At 39.7% G+C, this 23,630-nt stretch overlaps 1 protein-coding gene across 1 annotated transcript; it reads right to left on the bottom strand.

The window, feature by feature from the left end:
- Nucleotides 1-1,622: 1,622 nt before the first annotated feature.
- Nucleotides 1,623-23,241, bottom strand: ERMP1 (endoplasmic reticulum metallopeptidase 1). The gene is made up of 15 exons (XM_056324725.1): nucleotides 22,889-23,241; nucleotides 21,767-22,068; nucleotides 18,221-18,348; nucleotides 17,756-17,861; nucleotides 16,750-16,896; nucleotides 15,156-15,248; nucleotides 13,586-13,798; nucleotides 12,138-12,358; nucleotides 9,379-9,553; nucleotides 8,642-8,832; nucleotides 7,878-8,030; nucleotides 7,158-7,360; nucleotides 6,312-6,427; nucleotides 5,683-5,846; nucleotides 1,623-4,151 (listed from the first exon to the last, which is right to left on the bottom strand). The coding sequence occupies exons 1-15, from the start codon at nucleotides 23,161-23,163 to the stop codon at nucleotides 3,987-3,989; spliced, it is 2,652 nt and encodes an 883-aa protein (XP_056180700.1). The 5' UTR covers nucleotides 23,164-23,241; the 3' UTR covers nucleotides 1,623-3,986.
- Nucleotides 23,242-23,630: the final 389 nt, after the last annotated feature.

Below are 23,630 nucleotides of genomic sequence, written 5' to 3'. Positions count from 1 at the left end.
GCAGAAATGGGCCATTTAGAGGGTCAGCATCTTCTATGGAATTCCAGCTCACTGTCTCTCCTCTCGTTTTGCTTATCCAGCTTACATAAAACTGGCTGTCCTGGTTCTTGCCCCTCTGCCCTACTTAAGCATTTAGCAGCACAGAAAGAGGCCTGACTTCCTCTTTCACCAGCATTTGCATATCATCAAGCTTTCTTGATCTGGTTCTCAACCTGTGTAAAATTAATGGCCTTTGAGAAACAGCAACAATGCTGGGTTCCGTGCTACCCCTTTAAAAAAAATTCTCTCATTCAGGGTATACTTGTAAAACTGCTTGAGTCAAGTCACGTTTCTGACGATGATTTTCACCATCACTTTTGTCAACCAAAGCAAGCTAGTTTTTCACTAGTATGTTTTAGTCCAAGGCAACTAATTTAGATGGTTTTAGAGCGGAAGTATCTGCAAGCTACAGGCTGAGATCCACTACTACTTAAACAAATGAATGCATCATCTAGCCAGAACCTGTACAGAACAGGCCCCTTTTCATTATAAAGGGAAGAAGTTGTCTACAGCTACCATGATATTACAAGAGATGATGGGTAACTTGCTGAGGGCGGTAAGCTCACTTTAGCTGAAGGAGAGCCTCCAAGAAAAAAAAAATTTCCACAGCCCCAACTTACTGTCTCATCTTAGTCTCCTATCCTAGAGCAGAAGGCTGTTGAGATACTCAACGGGGCCGCGGAATGAATGCCATCTTATGGCGAGTGGCCGTACTCCCAAGTGCTTAAACACAGAAAAGGGAGGAGCCTTCCCATACCGCTTTGAGTGCAAGACACAACTTGTTTTCTATTGATCACGTACACGACATGTACAGGCCTCCTTTGCAACCACATGCTTAAATTGATAAAATGCTGATCTCTGAAGCTCTTTTACCTATACATAGTAGCAGTACTTGTATGTTAACAAAGAGCATAACAGATTCTCAAAGCCATCGAAAGTCAGGGAAGAGCTCAAGCATTAAGGAAGAGTAAAGCAATTTAGAAAAGGCTGTGCATGTGAACCGTTTCAGATGAACACTGAAGAATTCCAATGCTTACTGCTCCCATTAAGAATACTTTTTCTACTCCCATGCCCTTCTATCCTTAAAATTACCAGCTGCTTGCTTTTTGTGTATTTCAAGAGTAAGACACACACTACTTTTTATGAGAAATAATAAACTACAGTAGAAGACTAATCTGTTTGTACTGAATGGTGAAGCAGATGGACACTGAAACAGCAGAATCTTCCATCCTGTTTTTTGACCTGCACTCAACAGTAAGTTTGCCCTTGCCTGTCTGTTTTGCAAAGCAGCTTTGCTGCCAGTGACTCTTCCACACCACATCTTGTTTCAAGAAGAAACACTTCTTCTCCAGGCAGCCAGGCAGGGCCCTCAATTTAACGCTTCTCAGCTTAGTTAATTTATACATACTTTGCCCATGTGTATCTCTGCTCTAGTTGTCTAATGGCAGCATCACTTAGCAGTATTTCTACCCCAAGCTTAAATAGAACATTAGTGCAATGAAAGAACTCCAAATATGCCTTTAATCATGCTGAAAATCTAATTTTACTGATTTAAGTTTTGCTTTTATTTACAAAAACAAGTATTTACAACAAACTAGACATCCCTCAATTTATTTAATAAGGGTTAAATCCTGAGTTAGCACAATTATTGCTTCACTGACATTTCAGAAACTGCTAACAGACATTTTTGTATTTTTGGTTCCCAGTAGGAATTCCCACACAGCACTTTTTCAAAGCTTTAAATCAGAAGCAAAACACAAAATAAAAATCAAAACAGGAAGTCAGTAAATATCAGTGCAGCTTTAGTTAACTAGCTGTGCATCGAGTGCAGTACAAAATATTTGTTGAGATTCAAAACAAGTCTTATGAACGAAAACTGGTTTTCAAATCATTAATAGCACTTTTTAAAAATTATAAATGCAGAATATAGGGATTGTAGTTTCAAATCAGATACAATCAACTGAGTGATGATTACACACATGTTAATGTAAAAAGACTCACTGGTTTTAAGAATTGATGGCCAGCTCATTATGATTACAGTAATCAAACCTCTTAAGTCCATGAGTCACAGTTGGTAATTTTGAGGAATGCACCTTGCAACACATGAAACTGGCTCTTGCCACTACAGAACAATTTGAAGGAAAAGTACCTGACCAGGGAGCTGCTACGCATCACAACTCACACAAAGCATCACAAAATGTTCTTTCACATGCCCTGCAGACTTCCAGTTCTAGCATGTTTTTACTTGAAATGATGATGCACGCACAAAATCTGTTTTACATGCTTTGGCAATACACATGAGATGAACAAAATACTAGTTACACAATTTGTAGCATGGTACTGATGTCACAGAATGTTTATATATGGTTCAGAAAAAAGCATGAAGACGTTTCTTCAGGTACACAAAGTTCTTTGCATTTCAGAAACTAACATTAACTGCTAACACTGCACTGAAAAAAACGTGAGAGTATAAAAAAAAAAAACCAAAGCGGTCAGTGGCTTCCGAACTTGTAGATTAAAACTGGAAGATATTCTAAATCACTCACAGTCATTTATAAAACCCATCCTGTGGAAATAAAACAAGAGCAATCCAGAGATATTAGACCTCATTTAAAGACGACTCTTCTAGGTATCTTTCCTTACAGAAAGCAAATGGTATTTTAAGAAACAAGTTCAGTGTATTAACAAAGTGCAATGCTGTCACATTACCAAGTCTCTCCAGAGGAGATACCAAAATTAGCCAATTCTAATAAATTAGAAGATAAGTTGAAATTTAGAGTAGATTAATTATAAGACATCCACATAAAGGAGTGGGGATTTAGCACTCTTACATACAAGAGACCAAGTTACACGGTTATATGCTTATACTGAAAGATCCCAATAGGAACAGAAAGATAGTTAGGTCAAACCTGCCCACTCAAGTTGTAAGACTGAAGAGACAGGGAAAAAGGTAGGATTTAGGTTTTTAGCAGAAACATATTATTTGGAAAAGATAATTCAGATAAATAATTACCACATTCTGTCATAGTATCTATTTTTCTGCATTATGCATTTGTCGAAGACTGGGAATGCAAACTACATACGTATCGTAGCTTTTACGGACTTCATCCAGTGACATCCAGTCACTGGCCTTGCAGTAACTAAAGGGGGCTTACAAGAAAGATGGGGACATACTTTTTAGTAGGGCCTGTAGCAATAGGACATGAGGTAATGGCTTTAAATTAAAGGACGGCTGACCTAGATCAGATACTAGGAAGAAATTCTTTACTCTGTGTGTGGTGAGGCAGTGGAACAGGCTGCCCAGGGAAGCTGTGGATGCCCCATCCCTGGCAGCGCTCAAGGCCAGGCTGGACGGGGCTTTGAGCAACCTGGTCTAGTGGAAGGTGTCCCTGCCCATGGCTGGGGGGTTGGAACTACATGGTCTTTAAGGTCCCTTCCAACCCAAACCATTCTGTGATTCTATGACAAAAGTAATGTTTAGGACTTTGCCACCTCTGCCACCCTATCATGTAAACAAGCATCTTTTAGTTGAAGGTCTTACTTTAATGGGATGGGTAGATTTCATAGGTGATAGTTCCCATGCATGAAAAGTATGGTTATATTTTACATAACATCAAAACAACTTCATGAGACCCTTTCAGTACAGTTGTCATTACATTATGCTAACCTTACCTGCTCAAATGAAGTTTTCATTTTAAGAAACCCACTAGTCAAACTAGCACTCCAGTGGAAGAACCAAGGTGAACTGTATTCATGTTGACATGAAGTGTCACTATATCCCCAAAACAGCAGTAGTCCTTAAATAATCAAACTGCTAAAGAAATACCATTTGTGCCAAAGTACTTTAAATTCTTGTGAAAGTCTCCAGCATCTTGTTAGGAAGTGTTTGCCACACCAGCATTCTCTGTCACAGAGATTACCCTATTAGTGCTGCATTACTGTCAACATTAAAAGACAAAAAGGTCATAGGTGCAGGACCAACCAGAAGAAAACGTCCAGTTTGGAAACCTCTCCAGTAAGGCATAGAGTTGAGGTGACTTTTGATCTTCCCCAAAAAAGTAATGTGCTGCTACGGCAAGAGACACTATTCCATCAGAACGCTTTCCTGGGGCCTGAAAGTGAGAAAAGGGCAACAGAGTCTTTAGGAGTGTTTATGGCTTTTAAATATGAGATCAGTCCAGATGTACTTTTCCACAGACTTGGTATGTATCAGTTTGCTCTTGCCTGTACATCAAGAGGCTATGGAAAAGGTCCCAGGCGAGGCAAGATATCAAGACACCCCCCGCCTCTGAAATGGACATCATGACCATGCCAGCACTAATGAAAGTACAGGGACTTTCTGAGGGTATGTCCCTGGAAAACCCCTGACCTCTTATATGGGGACAGGTGGAGATGGTCAGGAATAAAGGCCTGGACGACCATTGCTGGAGACAGTATGGGTACACTACTTTCCTTGTATATGAGGGTTATTAGATAGAATTCATTAGATTAGGTTCTGAGCAACCTGATCTAAAGATGCCCCTGCTTATTGCAGGGGAGTTGGACTAGATGACCTTTCCAAGTCCCCTCCAACCTAAACTACTCTATGATCCTATGCAATAAACTTCATCCTGCAGGTCTTCGTCCTACATGTTAAAACACTTTCCCTCTTGAAATGTACCAATTTCATTACATGACAAGTCAGATTTTCATTGAACTTGCAACCAGGTATTTAAATCACAGTGCCTCTGACATGTTACATAGCTTGCACACGCTCTAACTTCAATGTTTGTATCTGGCAGTTTTGCTGACAAATCAAGACAGACTCCAACAGAGTATTTATACTGATCCTTCTGTTGTGATTCCTTAGCATGAAAAGCCTTTTCTCCCTAGCTCTGCCACTATCAGTCTTGCAAAGCTTATCACACTGCAGATTCCTGTCTGCCTTTATCAAGTACCCTCAGAAGATTATTTGGTTAAGTGTTTAGACTGCATGATCCAGGAGGAACAAGGGACTTTCCAAACTTTCAAAGGTTCTTGTACTATTTACTCAAAGAAAAAGACACTGTTAAAACTCTTCAAAAATATGCAGCTCTGCAAAAAGTTTTTCACTGGCAAGTTCGTTGGCAGGGGTGGGGGGTGCGGGGTGGCAGATCATAAATCCCACTGGAACAGCAATACTGGAAGCCTTGCTTTCAACTGAAAATAATGTAAAAGAAAATTTAGTAAACAAAGCTTTTACAGCTCTCTTCAGCTTCAAGATAGGTAAGTTTCCCACCTTGCACTCCCTGTAATTTCCCAACACCAAGCAAACAAGACACATGAAAAGAAAACTACTCGCGATGGGAAAAAGAAGTCTGAAATAACAGTTAATGAAGATAAAACTTCAAGAACTATGAGATCCAAACATACAACTAAGACCATGGAGAGAAGTAAAAAAATTCTCCTTTTGGCTGTTTAGCAAGTTAGTGAACTAAGCATCAAAACCATATTTGAGCTGATATATAAAGTTGAAGGACAAATTAAAAGAGGGAAGCTACAATTAGGATCTATCAACAAAAGCAAAGCTTAAGGAAGTTGTTATGACATTTTTGACATAAGAATGCAGCAATGGGGACAACAGGGCAGACCACAGGATCATCAGGTTTCCAGCAGCATACTCACCGTCAGTTCTACCCAGAAGTGCCAGGGCATAGCCTGCAGCCCATGAGAGTAAAACACAAAGTAGTCTCCCCCTATGCTAGCAACCGGTGTACCATTCCCAAGAGACCAGGCAGACAGAGACGACCCTTCATGTGGCCGAACATACAACGACATGTGACTTGGACCTGCAGAGACAGGGATATATATCTATATGTACCAGCAAGTGGACATACGGAATAGCCATCTGTTTTCCTATATTGTAGCATGTTACCTGTGTATTACTATTTGTGTCTTCCAAAACACGATGCAACTGTCTTCCGTATAGCAGAAACTGCAATTATTTCTAAGTGGTGAAATAAATGAGATTACGTAGGAGAAGGACAGAGCTATAAATTGGACTTCACGGAAGGACTTGCTATAAAAAGATCAAGGCTTACTCAAAATAGACAAGGTTATCAGTCCCCCAAATAACAACTGCAATACAACACCCACAGACTCTAGAGTTATGAAACTGAATTAATTCATGCTAATCCCACAAAGCTCACCATATTGGGAATGGCACTAGAACCTGCAGTACTATAGTAAAAATCTGCCTTATTATGGATATAAAAATAAACACGAATCACAAACCAGAAGCTTCAGTCACTCACCAGATACTTCAAAGCTTAACCTCACAGAATTCCAGGGCATCAGCTCCTTGGACAGAACTTTAAACTGAATGGGGCTTCTTGGGAAAATTTCTGGAGCAGGAAGATACCAGTTTTTCCTGTAACAAAGACAAACAAACATTAACTACTTGTCAGTGCAACACTCAGGGGTACTAAATATGAGAATCCCAGAAGTTTTTGGACAGCACACCTGACTGTGCTGTTACTAAACGAAATATTCAAGAGCTACTGATTCTAGCAGAAGGCAGGTAAAATTATCAGCTTATGGCCAGACAAATATTTAAAGGGTGCGTTAATAGAAAAATAGTCATCAGTGTGTTCACTCATTACTTCCATCTGCTTTAATGTACAAAACAATAAAATAAGTAAGAGTATCTGCATCTTCAAACTGGTACACTTCTGCTCACACAGTTCCTCGGGTATGAGAAACAGTCACAACAGCTAGTTTTCTCCTGTGGAGACCAGCTACTCTAGACTTCCTCTGCTGCGGTGAGGCAGGGGGAAGGAAAAGAAGAGACATACGTACTCCTCCTCTGAACTTCCCTTTAGAAGGCCCCCCGTTCACCTTATTTTCCAGGGGTGCTGACATCAATTTTCCACACATCAGCTTCTACAGCTCCTGCAACAGACCCAGCAATTTCTTGCACAGATTCTGGCAGAAGACACTCCACCTACGCAGAAGTTTAAGTGTCTTCTGAAGTGGCAGGATTATTTACCTTTAGACCAAGATTAGCCTTGTGTTTTCTTCCCTTACATAAGCCAGATTGCATAAATAACCAATATACTCTGGCCAGTTAAGTGCTCCAGTGAAGCGGTGTTCACACTAACCGGAACATGAAATGCACTGGCAGAATCCAGGGAAGGCCACAGAAAGGAGCTTTCTCCTCGCATGGAGTTCTGATGGTGTCATTGATTTCAGGTACATGGGGAGTTATGTGAAATATTCCATTATAATCAAACCCATTAATCCATATAGCAGAGTCACTTTTAACTATATTTCCATCTAGACCATGAAATCGTCTGCTCGTGTGCTAGAAGGAAGAAAAAAAAAAGATACACAGAAAGATGATGGAGCCTAAGCAGTTCACAAGAGTCAGAAGTGATTCTGAAATACCCTCCCATGTCAATCTTTAAGGTCAACTGTATTTTGAGTATGCATTGAACATGTATCTGAGTATTTATGGTATTTATGAATTATATAGAGAGAATTACTCAGGTAAGAGAAACATATCATAAAAACGCCTACATTCAGAACATGACTGTGCCTGTATTTGTTCATCTCCCATCACGTTCACTTTTTGAACTACCATTGCTTACTCAACTCTCTGACCTAAAACCCCCTAAAAAACCCTGCTCCTCTGACAGAGATAAACTGAACACAGAGGTTGAACAAGAGAAACACTAGCAATTCTTTCAAATCCAGGAAATATCATTAGAGCTTTTAAAGCAACCAAGAAAGGGAAGCTTACGTTTTGGGGGGCAGTGGTCTTTGAAAAAAACACACCCTCTTGCAAACAGACACAATATGATATGCAAGGCTTTTCTTACCTGTAGAAAGACTCGCTTAGGCTTTGGATTGGCCACATCGGAACTATAAGGGAAGAAGATTCCACTACAAACGAGAATCAGAGTGACTACACACACAGTAGTTAGAGTTATTAGTGTTGTTTTTGTACTTTTGACAAGGTAAATGAAGTTAATCTAGGGAATAAAAAGACAGCCTAGTTATAAAACTGCAACACTTCAGAAATAAGACACTATTTGTGTAACTCTAAGATCCAATTATGGAACTAAAAGTACACTTAAAAGATTCCATTGTAAGTACTACCTTTTACAAGACACTTCTTTGCAATCTCAGTATTTAAAACCAAAAGGAATTAAGTACACTTACAGAGCTTTTAAAAATTTCCCATTTTTTAAAAACGTCTGCCAACAAAAACCTAGAACCTTTGTAGCAAGGGCAGCAGAAAAAAAAAAGAAGCCCTGAGAATATTTTTGAAATGTAGTGTATGTATTGTTCAGCCACATATTATACTTCACCTAAAGTGAAAGCCTGTCCAAATTCCAGCATTAAACTGCTTATTTTACACCAATCTTTACTAGTTCAACATAAAGCAGATATGTTTTTGTAACCCCTGCTTCAATGACTTTTTTTGACAATACAAAGCATGGAAACTTTGACATGTTTCCTAGAAATTTCCTGTAATATTTATAATAATATCATTAACTTCAAGAATTAATTTAGAAAAACACTGATTCTGAACTCTACAGAAAGTTTAAAAGTTTCAAACAACATTTACAAATCTACTTACAAAGTAAGATGACAAAATCATAGTGATGACCACAATAAGTCCTGCCAATACCATATCTGGTAGAATTTCTGAACCACTTCGTCCCATAATAGGTGTAAACATTTCAAATACAGTCCAACTAAGATACATCATATACAGATAGGGAACAAACATTCCCAGCATATACATCATGACAAACTTCATTGTGGTGCCTATAGGGGACAGAAAGAACCAAAAGACAAAAAAAGTAAAAGCTTAAAAGGACATGGACAGCTTCACTAACATATGTATCTGTATACTGCTGCAAGGCCAAATACACAATACAGGTCCTAATCCCTGACATGGACACGGAAAAGGGATCTCATTTTACATAGCCAATGCCAATATAACCCTTAAACACAACACAAAATTATTAGTGTATTAAAAAAAAAATTAAACAGGCGCTCTGTCCCAAACACTGTTTAAATATGACAGTATTTTTTACCAACCTTTACTGTTTATCCAAGTATGTAATTGCTTATTAATAACCCTACATAGTATTGTTCTTTTTAGACTGAGACACAGTATTTCAGTATTTTTTTTTTTAAGAGCTTCTCCATACTTTCAAACCATCTGTAGTTCAAGAACACTTTCTTGTTACAGAAATGCCACATGGTTACTTTGATTATTCAGGTTCACAGTTTGGGATTTCTTTTGCTTAAATAACAGAGTTGGGGCAGAGGTTTCAAAATACAACCTCCTCCCCTCAGAACTCTTACCTTTTTGGCTGAATTCTTTATGGATCATCAGCCTAGTGAGTAAAGGAAATGCTACCCATAATGTACAAATGAATGCTGAACAAAGGCCCATCTGAGTAATCACAGCCAATGCTATAGACCAAATCATCAATGAGGCATCAAAAAAAGTATCTCCCAGGTACTGTTCATTCATATTCTGTAACAAAAAAGCAAATACACTCATTACTGAGCATATTCCACATCTCACATCTCATGAGAACACACAGAAAAATCCTTATTTCTTGTGTATAATCGTTTTCCTTGGACAAAATCTTGACAAGCAGCATCTCACCATTCTCTTACCACTTAAGTTACCCATGATGTATCCTTTTTTTCTTAAATTTTTTAAATCTGCTCTGACAGATTAAAAAAAAGAGATTACATGGGCTGGGGCGGAGGGAGGATGGGAATGCACAAATGACAATACTAAGAAGTTGCAAGACTGATGTTTCAGGTACACAGGCAAAAAGGGCCTTTCTATAAAAAGCATTCGTATTTGCACTACATAGCTTTTTTATATGCTTCACTTATGCATGAACAAGTTATCTGTATCTCCTTGAGATTCTAAACCTGGTTTTACACAGCAGCTGTTAATACTCTTATACAAGCACTGTTACTAGTGTACAAATACTATATGGGTGCCTTTATGTGTCATGCCATAGCTGTCACTTTAGAAGTCTGCTTTTTTAAATATATTACTTGTTTTGAAGAAGAGACATGCATGAGTCACATAATACCAGATAAACTTCCCTCTTTTTTGAAAGTGTAACCATCAAAAATGTGGCTTGGTTTTGTGAGTTTTTTGAAAAATTGTATGAGCAATGCTGCAGTGTTTGTAGTGCAAGATTCTTGACCGTGACTCCTGCTAGTAGCAAGAAGGACTGCTTGCATGAACAACGGCTATCAGAAAGTGCTAGTTCAGTTTTGGCCTGACAAGAAACAAAAAGAAAAGGAGGGAGGGGAGAAACAAAACCTATTTCAAAACAAAAAGCTTAGTAATTCACAAGTTCTTGTGCCACTAACAGAAAACACTGAGGCACTGCCTGAGATTGTGAAGTAAGAGATTAGCTTCCAAAATTATTATGCAATGCTAAGTACAACATTAGTTACAGAGGCAGCTACTGAGGCAGCATAAACTGTATGGTGTACTGCAAGCTACAGCATGCAAGACAATTAAGAGACTCATGATATCAAGTTGGTTGATCTGCTGATAAAGACAACCAACAGGACAGAAGTAGATCCAGAGCCTGGAATAGCTGTACAGTTAGTGAAAGTACAAGAGTAGAAAATTATAACATCAGATCTGTTTTATGAATGGCTCATCTCTTCCACAAATGGACGCCACCACATAACTGGTATATGTAAACAAATACATCTAACACTCCCCTTGCCTAAACAATTAAAAAAAACACTTGCAGATAATGGAACCTTCCATACAATCACATTTCAGTAAATTCTTAAAACTTCTTCAAATACTTGGATGAAGCTGGATTTGGCTGACAACTTTAGATTCCCTAAATTCTCTTGCCAAAAGCTTGTACAAATGGCTGAGAAGGTAAGTAACAGCAAGCTGAGTGACTAAATATTACTGCACCTAAAACCTAAACCTAGTAGCAGACTTCTGCCCTGGAAGTGTCAGATACCTCAAGGCCTTAATTGTTTTTAATACAAAACCATTAAACTATCATCTAAACATATGGGATTGTTATAAACTGTAATTATGACATAATAATGCAAGTTAAATCATGTTGGTTAGTCCGTAAGAAACAATTTAAGCAAAAAAAAAGGCAGACAGACAGTAATTGTGACAAATGACAGCAATGGAATGGTAACACACCAAATCCTCATCAAGCCTTTACCTATTGCAGAAAAGAACATGGGACTAACAAGAGCTCTGTTCCATCTCCAGTTGTGATCAAAACAACTATCAATCAGAATAATCACAGAGAGAAAGTGGCAACTCCAATTTTTACAACAGCTTCATTTAGAAAGTGCTGTACAGCAGATTACTATATTGGAAGAGGGCATGGCAGAATTATAGGATCTGACAGATGTAAGAAAAAAACTTTCATATGAACCATATGAAAAAAATTGTATTATTTGCTTAAAAGGTTGTGAATACAAATGACATTACCAAAAGAACATGCATAATAGGACAGAATAAAACAGAGAGAACTAGAATTCCAAGTTACATAACAAAATGTAAATGACAAATTAGATCAAATAAAGATTAAAAATATTAAGAGATATAGAAGAGGCACCATACCAAAATAAGTTATTAAATTTAGGGAACCTGTTATACAAGTACATTCAGAGGCAAGAATCTGGCAAGATTTAAAGAACATTTCAGTATATATGTAGATTCTGCAAGTATCAACAGAACATTGAAACATATCAAAACCCCTAAGTTCTCCAGCTGTTGCTCTGCTCTCTTATTACTGAAGTGATGGCAGGAAGAGAAGTATTGGACACTGTATTCTACTAGGCTTTTTGCCTTGTTTTCTGAAGCAGCTCCTAAAGGTCATAAGCAAGGAGGAAGCTTTAAACCACGAAGCTTTTAACTCTCTGAATTTAGTAGAGCAAACCCTGTGCTTAGATGAAGCAGTTTTTACAGTGACAATTTCAATACTTCTGTCCAACACAGTAAACTTATTTTGTCTTTTTAATCAACTCAAAAATCCTATCTCCCACAGATCAAACACTACATTGCCCTTCAACATTAGCAACAAAGTCAAGTTTACCTTGTAGAAGAACTTCTTGGCTAGCGTGTGCACAAGAATGAGCTTAGCTGCAGCTGCCGTGCCATACAGAAACACAGAAACATAGAAATGGGTATACCAAGAAAGAGACCGTCCAATAACAGAGACAAATCCTGCCACTGTAAGGACTGTCACCAGTGTGCAGACCCAACTTATCAGTGTTAAGCTGAATGCAGTGAAGAATTTCTTCAGGTTAGGAATAGCTATGAAGGAGAAAAAAACAGAAGTTTCATTCAATGGTCATGTATTGAACTGCAGGCTATCAAGACTGTAACTACCCCACTGTACAATCGCTTTAATGACCAAAACAGAACTGCACAAGGAAAGAAGAAAGCGTGCCCTGGGCACTTGGTCTCTTCTCCCAAGTAACAAGGTAAGAGGAAATGGCCTCAAGTTACGCCAGGGGAGGTTTAGATGGGGTATAGGAAAAATTTCTTCACCGAAAGGGTTGTCAAGCATTGGAACAGGCTGCCCAGGGAGGTGGTTGAGTCACCGTCCCTGGAGGTATTTAAAAGATGTGTAGACATGATTCTTAGGGACACGGTTTAGTGGTGGACTTGGCAGTGCTAGGTTAACAGTTGGATTCTGTCATCTTAAGGGACTTTTCCAACCTAAACCTATGATTTCTTAACAGCATGGTCTAAATCACTTAGCCTATTTCTTTGCAAATCTTTTTGCAGTCTTCCCCACTGCAAGATTTATTCCCTAAGTACTAGCATATTTTGTAGATTACCATGATCCTAATAGTAAAAATTTCCCTAGGGAACCAGCAGAGCCCCTCTATCACCTATAAAGTCTAAAAAAAAAAAAAAAAAAGAAAAGAAAAAGGAGTTGTTTTTCCTAAATTTTCTTTTACTCCAGAAATGATTGCTGGATTCTGGGGGTTCAGGGACCATGTTTTGTTTTTTTTTTTTAAAACAGGCATGTTCTTACACATACATGGAAAGGTCTAACTAGAAAATTTAAGTTGTTTTACACCCTTTATTAAGCTTTGTTTCCCCATCTGTTGTTTTCTTATTTGCTCTTGCCTATGAACAGGTGCTAAAGAAACATGATTCCAAAGCCTGACCAGTGTTAACAGAACAAAGTTTATACAGATACTACGCAATTTTTTTTTCATTTTCAGACCTTTAAAAGATTTAATTCTAATCTTCATGAAAGGATAAGAGACACTATCATGATTCACAAATGCTAGACATCTAGGCCTATCATAGCCCTTCTTCATCATAATTAATCACAGTTGAGAGATTTAAACACAAAGCAACTCCTAGGGCATGCTGCACAACTAAATTTTATTTCTGAGGTTTATCTTAACAGAGGCCTTAATTGCCTGAACACTTCCTTCATCTACTGATTGCTATTCACTAAAGAGTAAGGTGATATAATTTTTTTTTATGTATATATATATATATTTTAAGACCTAGACTTACCTCTGGTTTTGGGTTGTAATACTTTTTTGCTTAAATAAAGAAAAGCAATTGCTGCTGTAACATTGTTCATGATGGTGCCAACACGAGCAGGATAAGCCAGGACAAATAAACCAAGTACATCAAAGAACACAACATTCCCATGTCGATAGTCAAAAGATTTCGCCAACCTGTCTGATGTTGCTAGGTATTTTAGGACAGCTAGAATATTGTCACCTATTGAAAAAGCAGATAAAGAACATAACTGTATCAGGGTTCACAAATTAGTACACAGCATTTTTTTAAATATAAACATTCTTAAAAATAAAACTGTATTGAAATATCCTCAAAGACATGAATATACAACTGATTATTCCAAAATAGCTATAGGATGGTACACACAGCATAGTATTTTCTATACAGCTGTCACTAAAATAAGTATACTTGATAAGCTTCATGTATTTAAATACTGTTCAATGAAGGCACTAGCCATGCTTTCAGCCCATAAGCCCTTCATGTCTGACACTGAAGCACTGGACTTCAAGGCTTACCCATAAAGGAGTTTATAATTTCCTAATCTTCCTCCTCTTCTCCTTGCCACTAGCAACCCCTCTATGTTTCAATGACTGTTAACTACCTGCCTTTCTTTCCCTAGATGACTGTAAGGTAGGAGACAAGAAGGCTATTTTCCTTTGTAGCCTAGGGGTACCAACCATTTCCTTTCCCACAGTACAGCCAAAACACATGTAATCAAATGAGAACAACTGTTCTCAATTTCATTTTGCTTTTACTTTACCTGTAAAAGTGCTAATTGGCTGAAAAGTTTGTCTCTTTTTTTCCCCAGCTGTTATATGTTATAGCAAAAGATGTTCCACATAACCACCATGACCAGTAAAACCATCTTTCCGACAGGAATTTGGAAGTGTTATTTTCCATCTTGCCACTGCATTGGCACAAAAAGTGTTTAAAACTCTTATTCATGGTGGTCATCTAAGCTGGCTTCTGTATAAGCTTGAAGAGGAAAATGGTCAAAATCCTGGAGGCATTTAGGATTATGTTAGGTTTTCCTGGGAAACTAGAAGCCTTAATCCAATTTTCTTTACTGCAGTCTGTCAAATACTCTGCTTTGAGCACAACCTGCCAGTAGAAAATAAATCCTGTTTATCTGTAGTCTGTGTGCTATGTTTGTAAGTTTGACAGATTCATTCTAAAGAAAAACCTCTGCTCGCAGATCAGTCTCTCTGCTACCAACTTAACCATAAGCTTCCCATGAACATTAATGAATAAGGGGACTTACTGAGAGAAAAGGAATGCAGAACACTGAACAATGAGGTATCAGTGGCTAGATTATAACCTTAACTAGATTCCACCATTACCTTCAAATCAACTTCATTGGATGCTAATGAAGTTTATCCTCCCAAGTTGACCAAACATATTTCCTTCATATTTTAAAGACATGCATTCAGTTCATGCTTTGTTCTTTAAAACACATAATAAAATTTATTAATTTATTGTGATAGTAGTCTTACAGCAGAATGAAAAAGCAGCTACAACACAACTCTCTAGTAAATTACCATATTCTTGAAATACAAACCTGCCCTCTGAATGGAATCGGTTACAATTCTGTCTGATGTGTCATATTCTGTGTGATAAATGTAGCCATTTTCAATAAAAGCCAAATCTATTCCTACATAGAAAGAAAAAACATATTTGAAATTACGTAAATGTAAAGCCTCAAAACAAACGTGAAAGTTTTCACGCAAAACATTGCTCTACTTTGTAGTGTACTCACTGTTTTTAAAGATTATGATAATAGCCTGCCTTGTAGAAGGAAGACCGAGATTGCACGTGTATTTAAAGAAAGGACACTTTTAACATTTTTAAAATATCTATCCTTTCCATTTCCATCCAATCCATCCTATCGATTTGCTTGACATCTGTACACAAACTGATCTCTACTGGAGCAACATGAAAATTCCTAATCAACCCAGCTTCAGAAAAGATGAACAAGGTGCTTTCTAAACATTTACTAGTAAAACATCAATAGAGATCCATGATGAAAAGCAGCACTGTGGAACTATAGAAACACCCTCTTAAAATACCTGGTGTGTTCTCTTTACTTCTAATTTGTAAACAGCTTTTCAAACAGCCAGTCCAAAAACTCTTAAAAGTCCAAATAATTTGTAAAAAATAAACAAAGCATTATAGAAAATGAAGTTTTCTGCAAGATTAATTATACATCCATTGTATCCTAAACACAGGCCCCTCAGCCGCATATCCAAAATGCTGCTGTCTGCAATCTGAATCCTCACAAGTTTCCAGGCATTTTACAAATCAGGCCTAAATTCTACCAGCAAACAAAGAGGAACAGACAAGTTCTTTAGCTCAACTACTCTATTTCTGTTTGCTTAGCAAAAACTGAGATCTGTGAGAATTCATTTACCATTTATGATCCAGGTGAGATTCTCAACAAATAATGAACACATTTTACATCAGCTACTTTATTTTTCATGCTAGAAGCTTACTTTGGAACAGTTCTGTTCTAAGAATCAATTCAGAAATATCACTTCTCTTGAAAGTGAGTCCAGTGACAACCTGTGCCAGACAGCAAGGATTTTACAGAAGTTTACATTTCTTTGAATTGTGTTTTCATTGTGTGTTCCATGGTTTTATCCCACTGGTCATTCTCCGCAGAATTATAAACAGATTAGCAAAACCAAAACCTGCTGTCCTGTGCTTGATTGTGATGAAAGAAAAAATAAAAGGTAATGAAAACGCATTGATTACTAAGTCACTATCTTTAAAAAGGATTATTTTGGTTTATCCATTAGGTACAGACATTTAATTCCTGCAATTTATTAGCAACATTACCAAAATGTTTCAAACCAGAGTATTTAATATTGTACTGTTAATTCCTTGAGTGTTTTCATGGCTTGCAGGAAACTTTTCCACCATGTTTTTTCCTCCTGGAAAACAGCAGTCTCCAAAAAACATCTATAACAACCTACAGGACAAGCCAAGTCTAAAGGTTCTTGCCTTAGAAAAAAAAGCGGGCAAATCTGCTCTCAAACTGAAAGACAAATAAAACATGAGTACCTTCACATACTGAACCGCAAAATAGTCTCCTCGTTATAAACTTAAAATAAATGGTTGCATGATGCACATTGACATGTCTTCTGATAATATACCTGGAACATTGCCAAAGTCCCTGTAGATACGGAAGTCTGTGTCTGCCGGAATAATACCGCTCTGAAATATTTCCTGTGCCACCACAGAGGCAAAGGGATGTTTGGCTGCAACTACATATGCTTGTACCAGCCAAGGATTCTCAGGTCCTAATAAAGATGAGCAGAAAGTTCACAATTACTTTTTGAACTTCAGTTAAGACATGTATCTTTACGGTAACAAATAATGCAAAGGAACTCAATAGAGTTTTAATGCTGTTGCCCCACAGGGTATATTCTAAGTGCATCTGTGTTGGCTGCATGACTCATACTTGAGAGAAAGAATTAGCTGCACTTGGGGGGGGGAAAAAAAACACTGATGTGTTGAGTGTTCAGCGAAGAGTAGGTAAGTCATTTCCCAAAACAAGATCCAGCACTAATGAAGAAGTCACAACCTTTAGTAAAGTTTCCAATTTATCATCTACGTATCATACCTCCAAACTGCTGTTTACAAAAAAACAGTCTCTCCATTAAAGCATTCAATTAAGCACTTCCAGCAGAAGGAAGTCCGCAGTCAGCTAGAATGGAGCAGAACTATAACTGTATCCTACAAAACACACAAGTTTTCCTGCTTCCTGAGCAGCAGCTGGAGTTTTAATGCCAACATCTCCCTGCAGACATTTTGCAAGAACTGCTGTGAAAATTAAATAAAGCACATGACAGTATTGGTATGCAAGACATAAAAGAGACCCAAATCTGGTTTCCTCCTTATTACCTTGATGTAAAAGGTAAATACAACATCTGTAATTCTGTTCTACATAGGCTTCCCCCTATGAGGCAACTTCTGTGGCAGTGCTTTAGCCTACGTGTATCTAAAGATGGAGGGGAACTTTTATGCACAGAGTTGGGAAAAAGGCACAGAGGTTCTCCTGTCTTTTGCTTATGTATCACTTTCAACATTCCTGCAAGTCTACATTGTTTATTATCAAATTATCATAGTATAGAAACTGGACACAATGCAAGCTCATACCTGTTTGAAAAACAAGTTCTTTTCCTCCTACACCTGCTGCCTCCAGGTTAATAAAAGCTCTAATTGACTTGGCCCACTCATGTTGTGTAATGAAGCCATGACTAGCCTTGAGGGGAAAACAAAAACAAACAAAAAAAAAATAGGTCAAATATCTTCCAGACCAGCCTAAACGTTATTTTCCACCATGTATGACCGTAAATGAAGACTGGACAAGGCAGCCAGATCACTTACAACACTAACAGATGCAGAAAACCCAAGTCTTCTAATTAAACTAATATGAACAACATTCTTAATCTATGTATATTTTTCCCTTTGAAATCAAATACATTTTCCTCAGAATGTTAAAGACTGGCATTTAACTAGTATTTCAACAGATTAAATACTAGAGTAATATCTAGAGTTACTCCTCTGTCAGTTTTGATACACAGCTTTGATGGGTATTTTATAATTCTGGCATATTCTTACCTGCAAAATGTTTTCTTCTGCACCATTAAATAAGAATATGACAGCATGCTGCAGGGACTCTGATGATTTTGAAAGCGTGTTAAGTATTTCAAGCATCACTGCGCAGCTAACAGCATCATCACTGGCACCTTAAAATAATCAGCAGAATGGCACGGCTTACAACAAACATGCAGAATTGCAATAAAGACCAGAAAAGTAAAAAGCTTTATGCTATCTCAGTCACCTAATCTAACCGAGGTACAATTACGTCAAGCTGTAGTGTATTTTTTACTACTGCTTGTACCCTGCGTCTACACTAGTTAAAAGCAACAGCAGAAAGAAAAATAATGTTCCAAAGCTGAGCAAGTGAAATAATAGATACCAGATCCAATACTGCTGTTCAAGAAAAGTACACTAACCAGGTTACTAAGCAAGTAAAGTAATCATTATCTATTTTTCTAATAACAATACAAATAAACAAGGACATAATTTTTACTTCTGGCATACTCAAATTTTTAAAAATAAACATTCTCACACAAGTCATCCTAAAGCATCCTACACTTGTAACATATTCAGTTAAGAGGACAAAATTTCAAAGTAACATAAAGCCAAGATTGCAAAATAAAGCAAAGGAAACACCAGAATTCACACCTTGAAAACATTTTTTAAATGACAGTACACATTATAATACATATTTTCATGACAAGATGCTTTCCATCACCCTTCTTTCTGTGCAGAAAACCTCAGTTGCCGAGAGCTCAGTAGCCTGTTCTCTTTGAGTTCCTCATCCAACACTATTCTGCCCGTGCTCCGAGTTCCTCACACCCCCTCCCACACCTTGCCATTTTTTTAGCTTGATTAAGTGCCTATCTTTTAGCCAAGGTCTACCATTGCCTCATTTCTCTCACTTTGGTGCCAGCCATAGCATGTCCCTACCCCACTCTCATCTATAAAACAGGAGCAAACGGAGATTTAACTCATTCTTTCAAGCCTGCATTGCACATATGATGCCCACATGCACTGACATGCACACACATGTCAGTGTGGTCAGGCGTCAACATGCTGTTAGGGCAGACTCATTAGCTGCTAAACTGTTTAATTTACACATTCAAAAATAAAAGAGAAAAAACCAAAGCAGCTCTTCCAAAGCTTGTTACTTGGCAAAATTTAGATATATCTGCCCCTTTCATGAAAAGGGCATGTTCCTGATCCAAACACGTCTCAGTCTAAATTTCAGCCTTAGTTTATTGTATGGAAGTATTTTAGAATAAATAAATAAAACCAAAATGTTTCCAATCCACTGTTCTCTAACCTGTTTCTCACAAATGAATGCCTTGTTCTGCCAAAAGCTTTCCAAAAGCCCCCCCCAAATACCCAATTTAAAGCCCTGATTATATTGCTATCTGAATTTACCAGTAGTTTACTCTTAGCCACACGAGTTCTTTTATCTAACTTATGCTGTGTTGAAAACTCGGCAGAGAAGTGATCATAATTTTCAATGAGATTAATCACTTATCTGCCTTGCTGTAAAGCTAAGAAATTGAAAGTTATTCATTTCAACAGACAGACAGATTTACATCTGACTAAAGCAGCCGTGAAACCATATACTAATGACAGAAGCTCACAGTGAAAGTACCATCCTCAAACACTTCATATACAGCAAAACTGACAGGAGGTTAAAACAGATTTTATGGCAAGTATCAGTAACGTAAGGGAATGACATCATCAGCTACATCTGCAATGGTAATTTCAAGGATGTTTCTGCTTCAAGTTTATTGGAGAAGAATCAAATAGGCCATACAAACTGGAAATTAGTACCATTAGAACAAGAGACATGTTTTAGGAATGTAGTTTATGTTCTTTCTTCACAAGGAACTCGAGCTTTCTAACTAAGCATTGATGTTCTAATGGCTCAGTGAGTTTTGCTTTACTCATTTTGTATACGTAAGCATCAATAGCAGGTCATGTTTTATCATCTGACTTTCAAATACATTACTTATTGAGCACTGAGTCCTGCCGATTCCAGTTAAATAACAATTTTTGGAATGAAAAAAAGCTGTAAGCAAGTACCTTACAGAAATACAAGAGAACAGAAAACAAAAGGTTCTTCTTTAGCTGATGTGTAAGTTTCACACTAAGACAATGAAAGACAGCAGTTCCTGACTGTTGTGGTAAAGGGCTAGGCTGCTTTGTGATTACAGGCAAGCATACAGGCTGATTTCTAGCTCCTCCATAGATTTCTGTATAATTCTATACAAATCACTAATATTCCTGGCACCACTGTGCAAGGCGGGTGAAGTATTTTGCTGTCTGAATGAGTGTAAAGAAAGTAATCGTTGCAGATGTAACGGACCCACAATTTACACAGGCATCAATCTAAAGACAGTTCTCAATAATGATTGTATTATACTTGCAAACTATTCTTTCTGAGTCTAGGCAGCCATATTTAGACTATATATACAGTAATTAGCATCTCTGCACTTCCTAAATAACAGATCATGTGTAATAATCATGCAGTTATTAAGCTTAATTTGGAAACTCAATCTTGCATACATATGATTGAGAAATTCTGCATCCTATTTGTTCCCAGAAAAAAGGCACAAGGAGTACCGCAAGTGCTTTGTTTCTCTAGCTAATACTCAACTGTTTTCTCAATAATAAAAGACTATTTGCATGTGCTAAAGAACAGAATGTTTACCTTCAGAAATAAAATACCGTGTGGGGTGTAAATGAAGAAAATTCGGTAAAAGCTGTGCTGTTGGTGAGTGAAACCTGTAGTTATTTTTCAACAGCAGTAACAGGCACACACCTGTGGCTGAGTGTTGTAACAAATGTTTTCGTGTGGTTTTCAGTTCCCTACCTTCCCTGCACTGTTAAAACCATGTATTTACAGAGCTGTTTACACCACTGCTGCAATTATTATTTAACATGATCAGACTTATAAAAATGGAGAGGGACAAGAGTAAAAGAATACGCAACAGTGACAGTGAAAGTAGCAGTGAGAGAATGTACATGCTACCAAGGCAACAGTACCCCTTAATCTTTGATCGGAAGAGTTTCTTAAGAGAGCTCTGAATGCAGAAAGAAAACAAAGATTTGGCATAGCTTAAGGATTTCACACTAGAAACATAAAGCAGGACACCAGAAGAAAAACACAGGCTAGTTAGTGAGGGTGGGAACAGTTTCTGGCACAAAGCATCTTGTGAAAGGAAAACCAGAATTAAATCAGTACAAAAGTATGGAAAGACCTGAATGATACGTGGAAGCAGCACATGAACTACGTGCGTAAGCAGTGAATTATAAGAAAGGAAGACATAACCAAGCTTTCTAGAATTCTAAATGTAGTATCCGTAATTTGCTGCCTACCAGAAAGTGAGGGTGAAATCCTGACTTTTGGAGGAGCAACTTGTCACTCTAAATACTGGATCTTACTGAAATCAAGCAGATTAGCTGGCACATGCAGTATTCTAGCATGTGGGTATAAGGCTATTTGGTATAACAAGACAGCAAGCCAAGTTCTGTGGCTCACCTAATACACAGAAACGCAGAACGAACATGTGGACCTACCCGGGGTATTTGGTACGGAATCAAAGTGACAATTGGATAACACTGCATGCTCGGCTCCGTTTCGGGGTTCCAGCTTCACTACAACATTGGTTATGTTTGCATAGTAACTAGTAAAGCCTCCTAAAAAGTCAATGCTGAAAGAGCCTGTAGGCCTCTGTATGTCTACAGATATCTTGTGAGCATCTGTGCTTTCTCTTTCTATGGCCCTAATTTGTTCTAAGAGGTAGTTAACTGTAAGAACTTCATTTTCTGGACTTCCAACTGTTCTGGGCCCAATTGCTGTTATGTTGTCAAGATATCCCCTGTAAGAGATAAATTACACATTCAGCATCAACACATTCAACATTTAGTATGCAACTTAACTACAACTATAATACTGTTGTACATTGTTCTATTTCAAAACTCGTAGTAAGTGGAAGAGACTAAAGCCAATTAGACAGTAACTGCAGTCAAGATGGCAAGGACCACCATGGTAATGGGCATACAGTACTGATCCTCACTCCGTGCTCCTCAGGCTATCCATCACAACATTAAACCAAACCACTGGTTTTCTGGTTCGAGCACACCATCCCAAAAAATAAACAAAAGGCTGAATGGAGAAGCTGAACATTTCCTCTTCAGCAACGTTCTGCATAAGCATACGTGCTCCTCCCTGAACGAGCGCACCGTCAATAAGATCTACACCGCTGAAAATCTGCAAAGAAAACCCTTTTCCAGGCACTAAGACCTTTGTAAGACTACGAGAATTACTACGGAGGATGCGCTGTTTGACCAGCCCAAAGCAGCACCTTTACGGGGCGGCCGGCAGGAGCGCGGGGGCCCTTACGCACCGTCACCCCATTTCTGGGAGCCCGAGCGAGCCCCGAGCTCCTGCCGGGGCACGGCGCGACTCGCGCTCCGCCAGCGACCGCGACCCAGCGACCGCCCGACGGCAGAGGGCCCCGACGGCCGCCAGCCGGGGCTGCCCGGGCGTCTGCCGAGCGGGGGTCGCCCCGAGCGGGGCCCCCGCGCCAAGCACAGGGCAGCGGCAGCCACCGCCGCCCGCGGGGTGATGCCGGGCGGACTCTGCCCCGCGGCCGGCCTGACACGGGAAGGCTCCGCGGCCCCGCCCGCTCGCCGTACCTGGCGCGGAGGGCGCTGAAGTCGCGGGGCCCAGCGGCGGGCGGCTGGCTCAGCAGCTGCCGGTGCGAGACGTGCGCCAGCGCCCGCAGCCCCAGCAGGAACAGCAGCACCAGCGGCGCCCCCCGTCCCTCGGGCAGCGGCCGCGGCGGTGGCCCGGCCCGCTTCTTCCTGCCCACGTAGTCGTCGCCGTCCTCCCGCGGCGGCGGGTGGCGGCGGTCGCGGTGGCCGCCGGTGGCGCGGAGCCGCCACACCGTCGCCGCCGCGCTCCGCTCCATGGGCCCCTCGCCTCGCCTCGCCTCGCCTCGCTGCCGGCGCCGGCTCCGACGCGCAGACGCGCGATACGGGCACCGACGAGGGCCAAAAAGCGCCCGCCCCTCTGCGCCGCCGGGCTCGGCGCGCGGGGTGGGGGCGGGGCCAGGCCTGTCACGGGGCGGGGTCTCGTCGCCGCCCGCCCGCCCGCGCCTCGTGCTGGCCCGAGAGGGGTGGGCAGCGCGCGTCGCCCGCAAAGGCGGACCGCGCTGGGTGTGGCCGCGGCTTTTTTGGGTTTTTTTAATACCGAAACGCGAAGGAAAGCGCGCAGGAGTAACCGTGGTGGCGGGGGGGCGGGGGGCGGCGGTGAAGAGTGCCACAAAGCCACCACACCAGGGACAACGGGGGGTGACGCCCCGTACACACGCAGTCCCGGCACTAGCGGAGCTCTGCGCCCCCGGGCCCGTCCGTGCCCCCCACCCGCACTGCATCT

The sequence above is a fragment of the Falco biarmicus genome, chromosome Z, assembly GCF_023638135.1.
Source record: "Falco biarmicus isolate bFalBia1 chromosome Z, bFalBia1.pri, whole genome shotgun sequence".
NCBI lineage: Eukaryota > Metazoa > Chordata > Aves > Falconiformes > Falconidae > Falco > Falco biarmicus.
This window is presented reverse-complemented; position numbering and strand designations above follow the sequence as displayed.